Source organism: Pogona vitticeps, chromosome 3 (assembly GCF_051106095.1).
Source record: "Pogona vitticeps strain Pit_001003342236 chromosome 3, PviZW2.1, whole genome shotgun sequence".
Taxonomy (NCBI): Eukaryota; Metazoa; Chordata; class Lepidosauria; order Squamata; family Agamidae; genus Pogona; species Pogona vitticeps.
Window position 1 is genome coordinate 55759171 of NC_135785.1, and position 20829 is coordinate 55779999.

General features: G+C 38.9%; 1 protein-coding gene across 8 annotated transcripts in view; it reads left to right on the top strand.

Moving 5' to 3' along the window:
- The window catches only part of CNNM2 (cyclin and CBS domain divalent metal cation transport mediator 2), a 159834-nt gene that overhangs the window by 101504 nt on the left and 37501 nt on the right, over positions 1 to 20829 (top strand). For all 8 annotated transcript variants that reach the window (XR_013543130.1, XR_013543131.1, XM_072995614.2 and 5 more), the window contains exons 2-4: positions 11026 to 11169; positions 17376 to 17513; positions 19952 to 20121. Coding sequence is in view for 6 of the 8 variants with exons in the window: in XM_072995614.2 (XP_072851715.2) it covers positions 11026 to 11169; positions 17376 to 17513; positions 19952 to 20121 (452 nt within the window). In the remaining 2 variants the exon portion in view is untranslated. The remainder of the gene's footprint in view (positions 1 to 11025; positions 11170 to 17375; positions 17514 to 19951; positions 20122 to 20829) is intronic.

The following is a 20829-nucleotide window of genomic DNA, read 5'->3' on the forward strand; positions in this document are numbered from 1 at the left end:
AGACTCAATATTTTTATTTGACAAAATCAGATCCTAACTCATCCTCTTTCATTCCTTCCCTCTCTCCCTCCCTTTCCAGTCTGTGTGTAAATTCATACAATCAGTTTTAATAGTATACTAGCTGATACAAATGTAGATATGTTTCTGTCCCACAGCTATCTTGCTAGACTTTATGTACTTTTGACCTGAAATCTTACAGTCATGCAATGACCCAGTGATGGGAATGGATATCCTCAGATTTTTTTAAAAAGTATTTTAATAACCCCTTTGGATCGTTGTTGCTTTTATATTCCAAACAGCATTAAGCTTCTTTGAGTATTTAATTAGCAGGCCAGGTATGACACTGTTTCAAAAATAGAGTGACCACTTTATAACCTGCTCCAGAATTGTCCTTGGGAATAGAAGTCATCTTAGCAAATTTAACATTACCATACTGTTGAGTTTTGTTGCAAAATGACACAATATGGAAATGCCAAATTAAATTTTAAAATAATAATATAGAATAGTTGTCTAGATTTACAATAAGTTTAAAGAAAACTTTCTTAAAATAAATATCAATGACGTAATGTGCAAATACTATCCAGATCTGTTAAAGCACGTTCTGTCATTGGATGCACATGTTAATGTGAGAGGGTTTGAGTATGTGAGAGAAACCAAGAGCAGTGCTTTGAGGAGGCTAGACTCCATTACGAGCCAGGATTCCTAGCAGGGCACCCAAGGTGGAATAGTCACAGCTGAGGCACTGAACTAAGGTGCATCTATCCAGGATTGCAGTCTCTGTGTGATAAACAAACAGCCAAGGAATGCTTCATTACTTTGAACTAGTTCAAATCTCCAGCACTGGTTAAACTGAAGGAACTGACAAAAGAACCCTCCAAAGCACTGTTATTTTATTGATATCATGGATGATGGGTGAAGTGCTGGATAACTGGAGGAGATCTAACATGGTCCCTATGTTCAAAAAGGGCAAAAAAGAAGAACCTTTAACTACAAATCAGTCAGCCTGACATCAATCCCAGAAAAAATTCTGGAACAGATTATAATGTGGTTACTCTATAAGCATCCTGAAAACAATACAAGAACAAATCCTGCCAGACTAATCCTATCTTGTTTTTTGATTGGGTAACCTCCCTGGTTGACAGTGAGAAAGCTGTAGAGAATAAAAGTGAAATGAAAGTTGCTCTGAAAGCACTTAGAAGAAATAAATCAGCAGGAGTAGATGGAACACTGATAGAATTGTTTCAAGTTGCAGAGAGTGAATATGGGAGAATCCTAACTAAAATATGCCAATAAATATGGAAAAAAAAACAATGGCTTATAAACTAGCAAAGTTCAATACATTCCAATCCCCAAGAAGGTGTCAAGGAGTGGAGTAACTATAGGATCATTGCTCTTATTTTCCATGCATGCAAATTGATGCTCAAGGTGTTGCAAAAAAAAAAAAAAAAAAGGTTTTTACCTTATTTGGAATGATAAATGCCTGAGAATGAAGCTGGTTTTTGAAAAGGAAGAGGCACTCAAGATAATATTGCAAATACCTTCTGCTGCTGGAGTGCACTGAAGAATTTCAGAAGATCAGTATGCTTTATAAACTACAGCAAAGGGTTTGACTATGTGGATCATGAGAAACTATGGGTTGTTCTGAAAGAAATGGATAAGCCTCAGTAGTTGATGCCCTGATGCCTGTATTGTGAACAAGAAGCTATTGTTAGGACAGAATGGTTTCCTATAGAGAAAGGTGCCAGACAGAGCTACATTTTATCTTCCTGTATGTTCAATATGTATGCAGAACATATCAAATAGAAAGTTGGACTAGATTCAGATGCAATAGGAGTGAAGAAAGATTAGGAGTGGAAGAGAGCAATAATTTAAGATACATAGATGAAACCAGCTTACTGGCAGAAAACAGCAATGACTTCAAATGCCTTCTAATGGAAGTGAAATAAAGTTCCAAAACAGGACTGCAGTTTAACATTAAGAAGACAAATATGATTTCAGAAGAACTACCCTTTAATGTTGACAGTGAAGAAACGGCAAAAGTGAAAGTTTTTTTACCTTGGTTGCATCATCAATCCAAATGGAGACTGCATCCGAAAAATCAAAAGAAGACCGAGACTCGAAAGGGCAACAATGAAGGAATTAGAAAATAGCATCAAGTGTAAGGATGTGTCATTGGTGATAAAGGCCATGGTCACTCACACTCTTTTATTCCCAATTATTATGTATGGGTGTAAATGCTAGATTGTGAAGACAGCTGACAGGTAAAAAAATGATTTGTTTGAAATATGGTGCTGGAGGAGAGCTTTGTATATGCTCAGGACTGCCAGAAAGACAAACAAATGAATTCTAGATAAAATCAAACCAGAACTATCTCTGAGGACAAAAATGTTAAAACTCAGGTTGTCCTACTTTTGGGGATATAATGAAAAACCAAGATTCTCCAGAAAAGACAAAATGCTGGGAAAAGTTACAAATGGATTTCAACCAGTGTATTTTTTAACATTTCAGAAACAACACTTCGCCCATAGATAGCATGATCAGTACAATTTAGTCCTATATCTTAGCACATTTCTGAGGTCATATATTGTCACCATAATTTGTAAGTCTCTGCAACTGCTTTAAGGACATGAACAGGAACAAGTTGGAGTCCTGCTGGTACATTTTGAAGGTGCTGTATGCGAAGACCTGTGCTGGTCACAGGGAAATCTTCAGGTATATTTAGGTAGAAATCTAGCAAAGATTAGTATCAGAGCAGACTTTTACTTTCATAACTGGAAAAAAAATACTGGTTTTGCTTGCTCCAGAGTTTCAGGGTTTTCAGAGAGCAGGAATTTATGTAGTCATAACACACTCTACGAGTGTGTCTCATAATGTTCTAAGTGTCAGAAGAAATGTCTCCGAAAATGATCCTCTCTAATTGTCTGAAATATTGGCATTGAAAGCAGAGCATACCACTTTCTGTTGCATAGCCACAAGAATGGCCATAATTATAGCCAATTCGAAATTCTGACTCTGAACACCTTTTTGCTGTAGACATAGAGACAATTTCCACCTTTGAGAGTCTCAAGAGATTAGCCTTAATACCAGGATAACCTGTGTATTTACCGAGGGCAATATGGCAGAGTAGACTTCCACTGGAGGCAACATTGCTCATAGTATTTTAGCACTGGCAAAGTAAATGGTCCTGTTTTGTGTTTCTCTTCTGTATTCATTTGGGGAGGGTATACTAGGGAACATTTTAGCACACATAGCACATGGGTTTAGAACAAAATCTTCCAAGAAGAAAGAGTTGAAGGAATATGTTATTTGAGCAGTAATATTAATCTACCTTTTAAGAAATCCCTTCGTATTCTGTGTCATACTGGCATCTCACTATTGTTTCTTCACAGAGTTGTACCTCATTTTCCCAGCCAGCCTTTCTTCCTTTGCTCATCTACTTTTCTTTTCAGATCTTTATATTTTGTATGCACTCTTACACCCAAATTTTTCATCCATTTCTGTCCCCAAGAACAAGGATGGATGTGTGTTGCAGAATGTATCCTTTGGACTCCCTTACTTGTCATCTTGTAATGGCTGTATCTCCTCTGCCTTTCCCACACTTTTCAGGGGAGCCATATAGAGTTGTGTGTGTTTTATATGTCATCAAATGAGAACAGACTTATAACAACCTTAATAGGGTTTTCAGGATGAATGACATTTTCAAGAATGGTCTTACTATTTCCACCGCACCCCATGAGTTTCCATGGAACAAGTGGGAATTTGAACCCAGGTCTCCTGAGTCCTAGTCTGTCAAATTGGATATCTATACTTAGTGAAGTTATTGTCCTGGATGACCTATCTTTCTTTCTGCTTATTTCAATCATGTGACAATCATGTGAGGATCACAATCCATTGCCAGAGGAATATATGGAAGAGAAGTTAGAGGACAGAAATTGTACGGAAATTATCTGCCAGAGGTGTGGCTCATGAAACCGTAAGACAATGAGATCCTTTTGTCTGAAATATAATGAACTGTGATGCCAAGCCTGTGTCTGTGATGACTCTGCAGAAACAATCCTCTTGCAAAAACTAGTCCATGCCTTAGTTATTTCTGTTTTAGATTACTGCATTCTCCTCTTAGCTGGTCTTCTACAATCTCATATTAATCCGCTTGTTTCAGAATTCTGTAGTGGAGATTTTCTTTCCAGTTTATTGCTCAGATCATGTTTCTCCTTTTCCAAAATCTCTTCACTGACCCTTGGTGAGTTTTAGAATTTGTTGTAAGATTCTTGTTTTTACTTTTAAAGCTCTTTTCTGGGTTGTTGCCTTCATATTTTTCAGCCTTGATTTCCTTTTGTAGACCTAGTTATCTCCTCTGTTATTCCAACTCTGTGCTCCTTACCCACCTGAGGGTCTCCAGTATTTTAACATGCCTTTGTTCTTTTCCTCTCATGAATCCAAATATTTGGAACCTTCTTCCTAAATACTTGCAGGCTGCTTCCTCACTTAGGGTGTAATCAGATGGTGGGAAAGAGATGAGTCTGATTGCACTGGAAAGTGTTGCTTTGCAGGGAACAATCTTTCTTAAAGCAGCCTTTCATCTGTCAGGGAATTGTTCCATCCTGGACTCAAAAAGCAGTAGCTCTCCTGCTGGACCAAAAAGATTCAGTTTGGGCATGGATCAGAATCAGGCTGGAATGTAGTTCCCTGCACATCATTTGATAGCCAGGAAATAGATCATCAGTTCACTCCACAAATGGTCCAACATGTAGTGTATTTCCCTGTGGGATCACACCCTTTATTTAAAACTTTCAGAGATTTTTTTATTTTATTCATATGAGATAAATGATTTCATTGGAAGGGTGAGTTTTAATTGTTATTGTTAGTGGTATAATCTTGCATTATCTTTTTTTTAATTTGTGGTTTTGTTATTTTAAATTGTATGCCATCACCCTCATCTTCCTCCAAAGACCAATAGGGAAAGAAACCCAATTCCATTTGATGTCACTGAACAGTCACCGGTCAAATAGAGCTGTGTTACAGAGGTGACTTCAGTTACTAGTATAGTCTTCATTGTCTTGTGACATGTCCTTTGTCATTTAACACTGTAGAAAAGTGACATAAACACATTTGTTGCTGCACTGTTTGGAGTTTGCTCTTCCGGTGGCAGTTTGAATTCTTTGTGCTAGAATTTAACTGGTTACCCTGTTTCCCTGAAAATAAGCCCTAGTATGATTTTTCAGGATGCTTGTAATATAAGCCCTAACCCAAAAATAAGCTCCAGTTAAGTGAAACCCCACCCTCTACCATTATGCAGCATTGTGCAGCAACCAGAAGAAAATGACATAACTGTAAAATAAAACATGCCCTGAAAATAAGCCCTATCGCAATCTATCCAGAGTTGGTCATAGTGACTGGCCTCCTATTAGCATGTCACCTGACTAATTTGCAGCCTTTTAAAAATCGAAAGTGGATGCTGTCCCCCGGGATCTTACACCCTATTTGAAAACAGTGGATCGAGCTGAGACGTCCCACGCTTCCCCTTGCCCGATGAGACTTAACCACTTTCAGGCTGTGATGTCAGACATGGTGGACAGAGTGCTTGACCACTGTTGTGCCACCACCTCCTCACTTGACCCTTGCCCAGCCTGGCTAATCAAAGCAGCCAGGCCTATAACATCTGAATGGGCTACAGCAATAATTAATGGGTCTCTCTAGGAGGGCAAGGTTCCCCTTTCCCTCAAGGGAGACACTCATTAGGCCCATTAGGAAGAAACTGATCTTGGCGGCGGACAATATTAGTAATTAAAGGCCAGTCGCCAGTGTTTCTTTCCTCAGCAAAGTAGTTGAGAGCGTGGTGGCTGATCAGCTGCAGGCTCTTTTGGATGAAATCAGTGCCCTGGATCCATTCCAGTCCGGCTTCAGGCCACGCCACAGCACAAAAACAGCATTGGTCACCCTGTTTGATGACCTACTGAGGGAGGCCGACAGGGGCAAAATGTCTCTGCTGGTCTTCCTTGATATCTTAGCCACCTTTGATACCGTCGACCACGGTATTCTCCTGGGGAGGCTCTCCGAGTTGGGAATCAGTGGCCTGGCTCTTGCCTGGCTCCGTTCCTTCTTGGAGGATCGTCCCCAGAGAGTGCAGATTGGAGACAGTTTCTCGGCACTGTGGAGCCTCAATTGTGGGGTTCCACAAGGCTCGATTATCTCTCCAGTGCTGTTTAACATCTATATGAGGCCACTGGGAGGGGTCATCAGGGGTTGTGGGGCTTCGTGTCATCAGTACTCAGCTCTACATCTCCTTTTTTCCAACAACACTTCCAAAGGCCCCTTGCCTTTGGAACAACTTCCCTGTGGAGATCCGCCTGGCTCCCTCTCTGGGTGTTTTCAGGAATAAACTTAAAACCTGGCTTTTGGGCATGCTTTCCCTCCTGCCATATCTTAATTTCTTATACTTCGCCATCCTGGACCTATAATATATGTTTTTGGTTTTATTGTTTTTAAATTTGTAAACTACCCAGGGTAAACCTTTGGTCTAGATGGGCGGGATAGAAATCCAATGAATGAATGAATGAATGAATGAATGAATGAATGAATGAATGAATGAATGAATGAATGAATACTGCATATTTTGGAGGAAAAATTAATATAAGATCCTGTCTTATTTTGGGGGAAACATGGTATATATAGGGATGTAGGTGTTACATACCAAAATCTCATGTAAATATCAGTATATACTGATGTTCTTCTGCTTTAGTAAGGGTATAAACTGGTAGTTGGAAAAGTAGGATATAAGCATCCATTCATTACCTTTCTGAACCAGCTTTTCTTCCAAATTGCTACTTTCAGTGGTGCACAAAATTTGAGATCATCAGCTCCACCAAGAAGATAGTTATATTATATAAAAAGCCACAACATTAAAGCTGTACTACGTATGTTTTAATCCTTATTTAAAAGTTGTAAACCCAAGGTAGCCCTGCAGACTTCATGCATGCACACAGAAGTTGATGTTCTCGGATCTTTATCTGTATACTCCACTTCTCTGCCTGAGTGCTTAGAAGGAAACACCATTTACTGTATTTCACATGTAGATGGGCTTGCCATCTTTTATACTGTTGTGATAGGTTTTGTTTTATAAGGTGACAAGTCAGTAACAATTGTGCTGCATATAACCTATGATGACATAAGTCATGCACAGAGATTAGTATGGAAGTTTTTATTTATTTTCTCTATTTTAAAGACTTTGGTTTTGACAAAATTATAATTTTACCTGAATAGTTCATAATCTTTTTAATTAAGTGGAAGAAAATATACAATGATACCATAATATCAAATCTCCAAATATGTTTTGATTTCTATGCCTCAAAGAATGCAAAATATGTATTATTGGAAAACAAAGGTCTGAATAAAATGTGTTTTTTTCTTATTGAGTAGACGTTGTCTAAAGGGGCAGGGTATAAGTCTAAATAAAGTAAAGTAAGTTATTGTACCTTTTTATGGAATTAGGGCTTTTGAAAAAAAAAGGGTCATGTTGAAAAATAAAGAAATAATCTTCAATTTAGAGACTTTAGAACTTGTTGATGAAGCTTGTGAGGCTTGTTTATTGTTCTTATTATGTATTGCAGTCAACATTCCCTCTAAGTTTCTGTCTCACCGTGCAGGAGCCTCGCTCCATGTGCTTAGGGGTGGGCAGGGCTTCATTGGAAACAGGAGGTAAACAAACTGGCTTTTGGCTGCCTGTGCACAACCCTGATGGAGTTCTGGGTGAGCTCACATGCATGCTTAGAGGGAACCTTGATTGTAGTAAAAACAAATAAATGAAATGGGGAAGTTTCTGGACCGTTATGTTATTGTTAGAATTGTTTATGATCTTGGTTCTATGTTAGGGTTAGAAGCGCCACGGTACAATTAATAAATATATTGGGTAATTTTCACCCAATAATGGACAACATCAAGAAGATTTAGGACAGCTAACATCAAGTGTTCCATAATTCATGCTGAAAGATATAGAGTATATTGACACAGGTGTGAAGTTGCCTGTTCTCCGCACTTGTGAAGGACTTTCGTAGCTTCTCTTCTCCGAAGTCCATTCCATAGCCTTTTAAGACACTGCCAATTTTCTGTACATATGACTGGGGACCAAACTTTCCTGGGGCTCTATCCATTTTAAGAAGTGGATTGTTTTTCTTCCCAGATTATAGTCCTCACATTCTCTGCTGTACATTCAAGATTCACAGATGCTATAAAATTTTTTTTACCATGATTGTAATCTGGGAGCAGATGAATAGTAGATGTAATTTTGATGTAGATACTTTGAGTATTTCCCTGTTACCTGCTGATTCTCTCTTGGTATGTCACAGGGTGCAATGCCTGCCAGGTATCTGATTTTATTAAGAAGGATTAGCTTCAGGCATCCAATAATGATTCTATAGATTTTACTGAATGCTATATCTATGCATTTTGCATAGGCTGAACTATACCACACTGAGCTGGAGTATTTGTCTTCTGCAGACTATCAGGTGCCAGGGCTGTAGATTTTACTATATATGTGTGTTGTCTTCAAAGGTTAAAGAAAATTTGTGATTTTTCAAGAGGTTTTCTATTACTTTACTTTTATTATCTTATAATCCTTGGTTAGATTATAGAATTTTTGCAGCAGTTCTTGATGAATAGCGTCAGAGGCAATCAAGAGTTCAGCAAAAGCTACCTCAAGGATTTTCCTACTTTCAAATCTACCCTAAATAGTTGCATTAAATATAGGATTTGTACTGTAGAGTTCTCCTCAAGTCTAAAGCCACCCTGTTGTGAGAGTGGTTGCAGTACTTCCATTAGATGGTTATGAATCATTCTTGGCTCTTTTATACTTTTTGTTGACAAAAATAGTATTTGTTGCTCAAATGAGCATGTGTGATCAGGCCAACTAGATATTATGTGAAACTAGAGAGGTAATCTATAGTCATATAATATTCATTTTAGTAGGCTTGTAACGGAACATCAAAGGTTTTGAATATGTGATATCTAACATGATTATAACTGAGGAATAAAGAAACTTGACCATCTTACCTTGTTTCCCCTAAAATAAGACCTAACCTGAAAATAAGCCCTAGTATGATTTTTCAAGGTGCTCGTAATATAAGCCCTACCCCAAAAATAAACCCCAGTGAAGTGAAACCCTCCCCTCCCCTATTGTGCAGCAACCGGAAGAAGATGACATGATTGCATTTGAATAAATATAGATTGTTGTACATGAAAAATATAAAACATCCCCTGAAAATAAGCCCTAATGTGTTTTTTGGAGCAAAAATTAATATAAGACCCTGTCTTATTTTCGGGGAAACACAGTAGGTACCTTGAACTAAGCTTACTATCATATACATATTTTAAAATACAAGTCATTGTTTTAATAATGATTCCTATTGTAAAACAAGGTCTCTTCAAGATATGTCTTGCTGGTGCTGTGAAGTTGGTATTTCAAGTATGTCTATCTGCATCTAAATTAGTAGCTCCAAGACAATCAGATTATGTAGTAGTTACTTTGGTGAGAATATCGCGTAAGTGGAATGGAAACTTCATTTTGAGTCTAATATTAGACCTTGCTTTGGAAAATTCCTTTTAAATGATCACAAGCTGGGAATAGCAAAAGAATTTAACTTTCGACAGACAGCATTCACAAAGAATTTGTTATTAACTGCTTATGTTGGGTCCCTGGGAAAGCAGATGTGAAGCTTATGAAGCTGAATTGGTTTGACCTGATGCAGTGTTTATGTCAGTTGTTGATAAGGTTCCCTCCCCTTCCAAGATATGTTCATTCTTTGAGCATGAGTGAGCTCAATAGGATAGTTTAAATTCTTGTTAGTTTAATAAATCTCAGTTTCTTCCACCAAATTCTTTTTGTCTACAAATTCACTGAAGACTCAGTCAAATTATTTTTGTTTTGTTTTTTGCCCTGCATCAGGAGTATAGAGGTAGTCAGGGTAGTAATCTTGGAACTAGACTTTGAGTGTTTATCTAGTTGTAAATGAGCATAGTGTGAATAAATATTCATAGAATTGCAGCCTATAATAAATCTATAATTTATTATTTATTGTAGTTTATATAATAAATCTGTAATTGGTTATGTTGGCATGCAGGTGCCTTGCTCTGACCCTGAACAACTAGAATAGTCTGCACTTAGCCTGACTAGACTTCAGTTATTTATTTTCATAGTGACTTCCCAGTATTTGAGTTCAGCCAGTTGTAATAAATAAGCATTGGATGGATCCTAATGTACCACTAGTGACAGAAACAGAAATGGGTATATACAGCATATTGAAACAAATGTAAACCAATGTTCTTATAATGACCCATAATTTGCCATTAATATTCATTGCATTTCTGACAAACTGGACTTCACATTACAAAAGGCAAGACCATATTATTACATTTAGCCAAATATCTCTGAGAATAGTATATTGTACAATTGTTTGATAATTGTATTCCGTTCCATTTGATTATGGTACTCCTAGCAACATGCTGGCTGCCACTATGGTAAAAACTGTTTCTCTGGAGTTCCTCATGTGACTGAATTCAGCTTTTACCATTGTAGTAAACATTCATTCTGTGTGTCAAAGCAGTAGTAAATCACTTCTGGAAGGAATATTAATCTGTTGTAGTAATTCAAACTCTTCTGTCATACCACAGAGGTTTGTAGGTATCTGTAATATAAGATTTCTGATACTAGATTTGTCAGATGCTGATATTGGTGGTCATGGTGAAATGGAAGAAATAGGGAGATAGGCTTAACATTATACAAAATTGTTCTTGAATGTTTTCAACACTTGTTCTTTATGGTTGATAGACTGTTTGAAAAGTTCTGTTTGAAAATGGTTCTAGGCTGTCTCTAATAAAATGTTAGGTAGGCATTTAAATAGCATTCCCCCCAAATTGGCACTATTCCTTTAATTATCTGTTCTTGCATTGCAGGATCCGTATATTTCATTCTGAGAGTGGCTGCCCCGTAATTCTTCTATAACATCTAATATTTTGGTCTACTACTCTGTGCAGGTAAATCTCACTTGGCAATAGTGCAGCGGGTGAACAATGAAGGGGAAGGGGATCCTTTTTATGAAGTCTTGGGCATTGTTACCTTGGAAGATGTAATTGAAGAAATCATCAAGTCTGAGATTCTAGATGAAACAGATCTATACAGTGAGTATTAATTTTTTTCTCTCCTCCAAATAGTCCAGATTTTTTTTCTTCTAAAAATTTTTTTTAAGATAAGCTGCTTTGATAAATTATGAGGTAAATTTGGAATACTAGCCGCATTGAAACCACTTGCCCTACCCATCTATGTATCCTGACAGGAAAGCCATGGCCGGCAATACCAATGTAGACAAAGTAAGCCATCCTCCTCAAGCGACATGTATTGAGAGGCAGGGAGGAGGACAGAGCTCTGTTTGACTTGCAGCTTGCCATGTGCACTCTGAGCTAGCTAGCATTCCTTAGGTATGATAGAAGACACCATCTTCTTGTCAGTATTGGAGTGAATTTCTTTTATGCATAGAAATAGGGAAATGGAGAGATGCTGTCTTGTCCCAGACACCATGAAGTTTATTGGTTGCCCTTATGGAAGCCTCTTATCTATTTTGCTCTAAAAGGTCAGAAGGTCAAAACATTGCTCCACCCTAATATTGTTTCCTATCTTCTCAAAACTGATGTAAGTTAGCAACAGATATAGTTTGAGCGTTAAATTAATTGAGTTTTTTGAAGATGTCCATTCATTTTATTGCTGTTGTTATTACATAGGCACCTTTGAGCAATGGTATCTTGCAGACTTTTGAAACTGTCTTAAACTGTTGTTACCAGACAAGGAGTAGGGTGACTATAAATCACCAAGCCTTTATTTAATCAATCTTCAGTTTTCTATGACATCAATTTTTGTTCTCAGTGTAATTATAAGAGAGAATAAGTGCACCTCTTTCATGCTGGGTGGTTACCACCTCTACTCTAAAAGTAGATTTTGTCAAACTTATTACATAATTGTTGAGATCCTGTTGCTTAGCATAGTAACTCACACTACAGTAGACCCTTTAAATTATTGGAGATTTGATGAATCAACACCTCTGCAAGTTCCATTGATTTAATGCGCCTACTTTAGTTGTGACTTATGCACATTGTCACAACTAGAATAAGCATATTTGAATCAGTGGAACCTCTGGAGAAGTTGACTCACAAAATCCCCTCTGATTCAATGGTCCTACTCTCGTAGACTTACTGTACTAAGCAACAGGATATCAGTCATGATCTAACCATAATACAGCTTGAATGCTAAACATTTAAATAATATTTGATATCTGTTGCAATTGATTGCATACAAAAATGTTAATTATAAAATTTATTTTTATCTTCTTTATGCCCTGGCTTTCTCCCTTGTAGGACCCAAGGTGGCTTACAACTTGAACTGAAAACATAAAACTAAGAACAAATAAGTTATATAATAAAACACAGTTAGATGTTAAGCCGTATTATTTTAATAATACAGTGGTGCCTCGACTTATGACCATAATCCGTTCCAGAAGATGGATGTAACTTGAAATGGTCGTAAGTCGAATAACCATTTCCCATAGGAATACAGTACATTGGAACATGATTAATCCGTTCCAGAAGAAGAAGAAAATACCGCCAAAAATTAAAATAAAAGTAAAACACTGCAAGCCCCATAGGAATGTGCTGCGGCTTTAAAAAAAACAACAATCAAAAATAAACAGAGCAAGCCCTGAAGGCGCTGGGGCTTAAAAAAACAAACCAACCAAAAATAAAGCGCACAGGAAGCCCCATTGGAAGGTGGTGGGGCTGCAAAAAATAAAAAATAAAAAACCACCAAAAAACAAAACAACAGAGCACAGAAACATAACCCCCTCCAGCCGAAAACCACCCTGCAAAAGCCACCTAGAACAGTTTTTAAAAAGAAAAAAGCAGGACCTTACCTGACCAGTCCGAACCCCCTCCGATGGCACTCACTCGCTGGCTTCTGCCGAGGTGGTGGCGGCGGGGCTGGCCATAGCGGAGGGCGAGGCTGGGGCAAGGGGCTGGAGCGCCCCGGCCAGAAGGAGCCTCTCCTTCCAGTGTCTGGAGAGGTGGATCACGGTGGAGGGGGGCGGGCATGGCAATGATGGTGGCCCGGGCCAGGCTCAGCTGCGCTCCGTCCTTGGCCCCGCGGGGGTGGCTCCCCTTCTCTGCCGGCAGGCAACTCCTGAGCAGCAGTGGCTCACCTGCCGGGAGCACCTGATGCCGCCTCCCACTCCGGCACTGGCTCCTCGTCACCCTCCGTGGGGCCGATGCTGCTGCTGCTGCTGGGTCCCAGTGCTCGGCCTCGGCATGGGGGCAGAGGGTCCCCTGATCGCAGCTCCCAGAGGAAGGGTCCTCCCGCTCCGCCCTCTTCCTCCCCCGGTGAGCAGCTGCCGTGCTGGAGCGGGAGGTGGTGTTGGGCACCCCCGGTGGATGAGCCACCTGCTGCCCAGAAGCTGCCCGCCAGTGGAGAAGGGAAGCTGCCCCCACGGGGCCAAGGACTGAATGCGGCCCCGCCAGGAAGGAGGAGGCGGCGGCGTGGAAGGACCCTTCCTCCAGGAGCCGGGATCGGAGGCCCCTCCGCCCCCGAGGCCAACGACTGGGATCCCACCATCAAGTGCGGTAACGCCCCTGCTGCAGCCTCTCCCCACTGCTGCATCCCTTTCCCTAACCATTGGGGCAAAAGAGCTACAAAAAAGTAGCCTCTTTGCCACCAACGGTTTGAATTTCCTGCCTTTTCCCCCTGCCTTTTCCTGGGTGTAACTCAAAGCTCCGGCTGCAAGTCGAAGCAAAATTTTGCAGCCGGAGCTGGTCATAACTCTAAATGGTCGTAAATAGGGACGAATGTAAGTCGAGGCACCACTGTATAACTAGATGTGTTTTAATGGTTTTAAATATTTGTATTTTGATGATATAACTTACTTTGTTTTTAAGTGTACTTAAATATCCTGCAAGGGAACAAGGTTGGATATAAATACAATATATGAATAAATAGCCAGAATCCTATTATTTGTGTATGCTGGTTTAAGTTATATGATATAACTCTCAGTAGCAAATATATGTACTCTCTCTGTGTGTGTGTGTGTACTCTGGGCAGCTCTCAGGAAATAAAAAATATACAGCAATTTAAAAAATGAACATAGAAAAACAAATTGCTGTACAATTGTAGTGCCTCATTCACAAAATTTTTACAAGAGAATAAGACAACATGAGCTTCAACTTGTAGGCCTTCTGTGTTTTCCCACTTTTTTCCTGTTTTTTCTTCTAGTCATTACAAAAAGCCATTGGCCAAGAAAGGGAAGGGGAGATGGAATAGCTACATAAGATCTTTTGAACCTGAAAGGATGTAAAAACTGCTTTAGATAATTTAGCTGTAATTTCCCATGCAAAATTATGCTCAAGGCATTGCAACAAAGGCTTTTTACCTTATATGGATACAAGAAATGCCTGATGTTCAGTCTGGATTCTGAAAAGGAAGAGGCACTCAGGATCATATCGCGAATGTCTGCAGGCTACTGGAGTTCACCAACAATTTCAGAAAAAGGTCAGACTACACTAAAGCCAAGCCTTTGACTGTGTGGATCTTGAGAAACTACAGTTTTTTTTTCCTGAAAGACACAGATGTGCCTCAGCACTTCATTGTCTTGATGTGTAGACTGTATTGTGGACCCGAAGCTACTGTAAGGACAGACTTACAGTAGAATAGTTTCCTATGGGCAAAGGTTTCCTATGGGCAAAGGTGTCAGAAAAGGGTGCATTATGTCCCCTTACCTGTTCAGTCTGTACACAGGACATATCATATGGAAAGCTGGACTAGATTCAAATGGAGGACTGAAAACTGATGGAAGAAACCAATAATTTGAGATATGTAAATGACGCAATCTTACTGACAGACAGCACCAGTCATTTGAAACACCTAAGGAAAGTAAAAAAAAAAAAGTAACAAAACAGGACTGCAGTTAAACATTTAAAAGACAAAATCGTGATCATGGAAGAAATACACAACTTTAATGTTGATAATAAAGAAACTGAAATAGTGAAAGATTTTGTGTACTTTGGTTCAGTCCTCAATCCAAATGGAGACACAGCCAAGAAATCAGAAGACTGAGAGTAGAAAGGGCAGCAATAGAGGAACTGGAAAAGGTAAACATCAAAGGATGTGTCACTGGAGACTAAGGCCAAGATCATCCACAGTCTTGTATTTCCAGTCACTAGGTATGGATGTGAAAGCTGGACAATAAAGAAAGATGATGGGTAAAAAATGATTAATTTGAGATATGGTGCTGGAAGAGAGCTTTGCAGATATTCTGGACTTCCAGAAGGATGAAAAAGTGGGTACTAGATTAAATCAAGTCTGAACTATCTCTGGAGGCAAAAATGATGAAACTGGAGTGTCCTACTTTGGGCACATCATGAGAAGGCAAGATTCTCGAAAAAAAGGTATTGTGATAAGTAATGGTGGCAAAAGGTTGAAGGCATCAAGAAAAGAGGAAGACCAAAATACAAGATGGATTGACTCCCTAAAGAAACCCACAGACCTGAATTTGCAAAGATTGAGCTAGACAGTTGGGGATAAGACATTTTGGAGACCTCTCATTCATATAGGCACCATGAGCTGGAGGTGACTTGATCACACATAATAATGACAAATCAAATTAAAATATAATCTACCCAACAGAGTATATGTCAGATTGTTCCCTTAATTCGTCAACTAAATTAAATATTAAGATGCCAGGTGAGGTCACCTTTGTAGAAGCAGTTTCTTCCTGCTCTACCACAACTTTATAAAGAAAGGATGGAGACAAATTGAGAGGCAGAGGCTGAGAGGTACAAGTACTTATCTTGTACCTCTCAGCCTCTGCTTCTCAGTTAATGGAATCTCAGTGGATATGAGTGAAGCAAAAAAGGGCTAAAAAGGGACAGCTAGAGAGTCATGTAGTACTGTGGTTTTTGTTTGATGTTTCTGCCTGTAAGGTAGATGACTCATGTGGTGTAAAAAGATTAAGCCTATCTGTGAAATTTCATAGAGGATCCATTTTTTAATTTTGCTTTTACTGCAGAGGATATGTATTTACTAAGTAACTTATTTCATATTGAATGGCTAGTCTACTACAACTTCTTTGGCTTTATTTGTTTATTATTTTGATATACAGTAGGCTGAATTGCCCATTAAATAATCAAATATTTCAACAAACATACCGTAAATCATGTTAACACTTTTAGCTACTATTATTAAAACATTCTGTTGTTTTGCAGTTTCTTCTCCATTGTTCTTTTCTTTAACAAATAGAATCAGCCAGTATAGTTACTATTATACCTTGTACAAGGCACCAGAGCCACCTCTGTATCTCTTGCTTTGTAAAGTCCATTTAGCTCACTCTAACTTAATACAGATTTCTCATAGGCCTGACTTCAAGTATGAGAGAAATGTTTTATTGCCAATAGATCTTTTCTCCGGAATTCTCATGATGATTCGTGTGCTGAACGGAGACATTTCTTATGTGCTGCAGACTCAGATCAGAGGTGTAGGTTTCCAGTTTCACCTGTAACATGTAATGTGTGCCTCTACTTCCAGAAATGCATGCCTCTATTCCCAGCCAAAAAAAGAAAAGAATCATGTGATGCTGAATGTTTGCAATCCTATGTCTAACATAATTTGGAGAAACATTCTATCTGTAACACCATAGGTGAAATTCTGAACTGATACCTCTAAGTTGAGTCTGCGGCCCTCTTTTTAAAAACATGTTTTGAACAAAGATGTTCGACTTGCACATCAGATTTCTGGAACTTTTATGTTTTTCCCCCTGTCACCCCCAATTCTATGGTGCCCTACAAGGATGGTGAAGATCCATGCAGGGTCAAAAGTTAGCTTATGTTTGTAGTCTAATTCAGGTGTTGCGAACTCTTGCCTTCAAATTCTGTACAAAGGTGACATGGTGTGTCCCCCCCCCCCCATTTCCAGTGCTGACATAGCCATGCTAAAAATGCCAGGCACTGGCTAAGATCTCCCCTTGGGCTGACACTAGGACTTAATTGCTTGCTCTTTGTCTCTGAGCACAGCATGGAAGCAGTGTCATGAGTTCATTCACTACCAACTTGTATTAGAAAAGATGGAATTATGCAAGTAGCAAAGTGCAAATACCATCACACTTTTGTAATCAAATGAATTCACCTTTATTTACATAGGTGCACCTGTACAACTGCCGCTTGTAATACTTGTTCATATAACCTCTAGAATGTGTTTTTGAGAATGAGATGATCTCTGTGTTATTCTTGTTTCTTGATGACATTTCTCAGGGTTCATCTTGTGCTAAAATCTAATTATTATTTTATTTCTCCATCTTCAGCTGATAACAAAACCAAAAAGAAAGTAGCTCATCGGGAAAGGAAGCAGGACTTCTCTGCCTTCAAACAGACAGATAGCGAAATGAAGGTTAAAATCTCACCACAGTTACTCTTGGCAATGCACCGTTTCCTAGCAACAGGCAAGTGTGGCTTATGCTAGTTTGATCAGTTTGGTGTCCAGCAATTAATTTCTTAAAGCTTGGTGATATGATGGGTGGGGCACTGCAGTGTGGCAGAGAGATCTGACTGGAGAGTGACATACCATGCTTTTCCTGCTGCCCTTTGCCTAGTAAATGCTCTCCTATGTTCAGTTTTCCATTAACTCTTCAGACATAAATGTTAGGTGGGCCAGCAATTGAATTATAAAGGTGGCCTGGAAGACTGGTATAAGTAGAAGTGCCACACTGCAAGTGTAGACAGAAGACCAAACTATGTATTGTAGGGAAATCTACTCAACTTTCTCTTCACTCTTTTAATGTAAAGATCAGGAATGTTTGGTGCTGTGGATGCTTTGAGTTACAGTTCCCAGAAACTCTTACCATTGATCAGGCTGGTTTGGGCTTCTGAAAGCTGTAGCTCAAAACAGCTCTCAGGCTGAAGTTTCCCCAACCTGCTTTAGTGAAGAAGCTTTTTCTGGAGGCCATCGACAGACATTGCACTGGAATGGAATGTGTGTCTTTTTCCTGTGGGAAGAAAAGTAATGTAAAGAGCAACATTTTCCTTCTAGCTTGTCCTTTCTCCACTTCCAAAAGCAATTTCCAACGAGTGCTGTTCATTAAATTGATAGGTGAGAGGAGAGTTAAACAGATATTCACATAAGGTAATTGAACCTTAACTTCAAGTAAATTTTCCTGAAAGAAAAAAACTGCTCAGGATATAATTGAAAACTTTGTACTGATTACCTTGTGTGGAAAACTGTAACTGGCTTTGTTGATTCTGATCAAGCTTCTGATGAAGTGGGCTTCAGTCTTTCAGGCTTATGACAAACAAACCCACTGTACTTTCAAGTGCTGCAAGGCTTTTTTTGGGAACAGCTGCTAGATGAAGGGTGAGAATGCTGCTTTATTATTTATAGGATATAGATTGGACTACACATGTATTAGACTTTTGATTTAAATGTAACTATTGACTGTGGGGTGATAATGTAGTATTTGAGACAAATAATGAGGTAACCACTTCCTCAATGGGCAGGAATAGTCCAACATGGACTAAATGCTTGACAACATTTTTGGAAGTTTTAGTGTTGTCTCAGAATGTTGCTTTAATTATTTTTTTAAAACCAGTACCATGCCATTAGAGTTAATCAACATAAGAATGTATAAGAAGTTATGTATCCTTCCTTCCTTCCTGCCACCACCAGGTGATAGTGTGTTTTTGTTCTGTCTTATTCTGATTTGCTCCAGTGCACAATTTGCTTGCACAGGCCACAGTACTGCATTGATCCGTGCACTTTGGAGTGTCTGTTATCTGGTGACATTTCCTGATGGGCATGTTTATGCTGGTCAGGCTCCAACTCTCCACACTCTATCACTGCTCCTATTTAGTTTTCGTTCTGCATTCTGCTTTTAATTTTTTAAAATGCTACCACTTTTGCTCCATACTGCAAAAGTTAAATTAAATAAATAAAATCAAACTGAAAAAGCAATGCAGTGGAAAGGTGGAAGCTTGAGAACATTGAGTAGATAAAACAAGATGGGAAGAGAAAAAAAAGTAAAGTAGGCAGTGAATGGGTAGAAAATGTAGCCAAAGAGGATGGCAGTCTATGTTTATGGTGAGACCTGGAGCAACAATTCCAGATATTTGTGGACAGCTGCTAGTGGGAGGACCCAGTGCATTCTACTACATATGTCAGCAAATACTGTATGTCCAAATGTCTAGATGCCAATACTGGGCTGATACATATAAATCTGCATCAAAAAACACCAGAATTACATAGAACAAGCCTAGAATGACTGACAACACCATCATCATGTGGACAAACTATTAAGACTGTGTAGAAATGCAGCATCACACAGGGTTGTTCTTCGGCTGTGAATTGTTTTTCTCCCTCCCCATCCATGCCTAGAGAGGCTGAATATTCAATTTGGAAGTGTAGTTTATTTCACGTCTAGAGGGGTGGCGTGTGTTGACTACAAGCATAGCCATATGGCCAGTTGTTGAACTGTTCAGGGGACACTGAGCCAATTAGAAAACTATTCAGTTTAATTGAGGAAAGATAGAGATGCACACATTTTTGGGAATAAAATGAACTTCGTTTTTACTCAAAGCAACACAGAATTAGGAAACAGAATGTTTTGCCTGACCTTTTAAAGAAATAAAACATTTTATTTTTTAAAAAATGAAGAAACTGTTATAGTTTCAGGCAGACACTTGATGAATTAAGTGGTATTATTGTGAAAGTACTCGGAATGTTTTAATGAGTGGGTCAACTTTGTCACAGGTTTTTTTTTAACCCTTGGACCTGAAAAATAGGTCTGCTAATGTTTTGTGTATTCAGTAGAAATTAGCAATCCATGTGACTCATCTACTGTACTGTGGGTTATATGTCAAGTTGTTTGTTTTTTATATATATCTTTAGAGGTTGAAGCATTTGGCCCATCCCAGATGTCTGAAAAGATCCTGCTAAGGCTTCTAAAGCATCCCAATGTGATTCAGGAATTGAAGTATGATGAGAAGAACAAGAAAGCCCCTGAATACTACCTCTATCAACGAAACAAACCTGTTGATTACTTCGTTCTAATCTTACAGGTCAGGCCTCTGACTGTTTGAGCATCTGTCTGTCCTGCAACCTGCATTCTTAGCATTACAATACATAGTTACATTGCCTAGAATTTCCAGCTTACCTTCCTGTGTATTCTTCTGGTCTTGCACTATGTTAGGTCAAGCTAGGCAAGATGCATGTAATTAGCAGATACATTAATAAATTTTATGAAATAAAGAGCAGGCATAGATCCTATGCAGATTTTGGATCTTCTAGTGAGATCCTTGCTATTCACATTGAAAGAAGCGGCTTCCTCTAATGAGAATGAAGGCTTTGTTTTCTTAATGCAAAGGGTGGGAAGGCAGGAGGAGAGGTGGACTGCATAAAAATAGCAGAGGAGTGATGGCTGAAACACTCCTCAACCTACCCCACGATGGATTCCCAGATGCCTGCTCTGTTTAGAAGGGCCATTCTTGGAACCAGTTACAGTATTGTGTGAATGGTGTCTCATCAAGTTTGGTAGTTAGCCGCATAGTGAAACATGTTTTTTTAAATTGTATACTGCACCATATAGTGGACGTGCCACTAATTTGGTAGATTACCAAGAGTAAAATAAGCATACAAAGTACAGCCAAATCCCACCCAAACCAAACATATAAAACAAGATATATCTACGTGTGTAACAAAACAATAGATCTAAAAATTAAGATGGCAATGATTTTCAGTAAAATAGAGAATATGTTCCTATTTTTCTG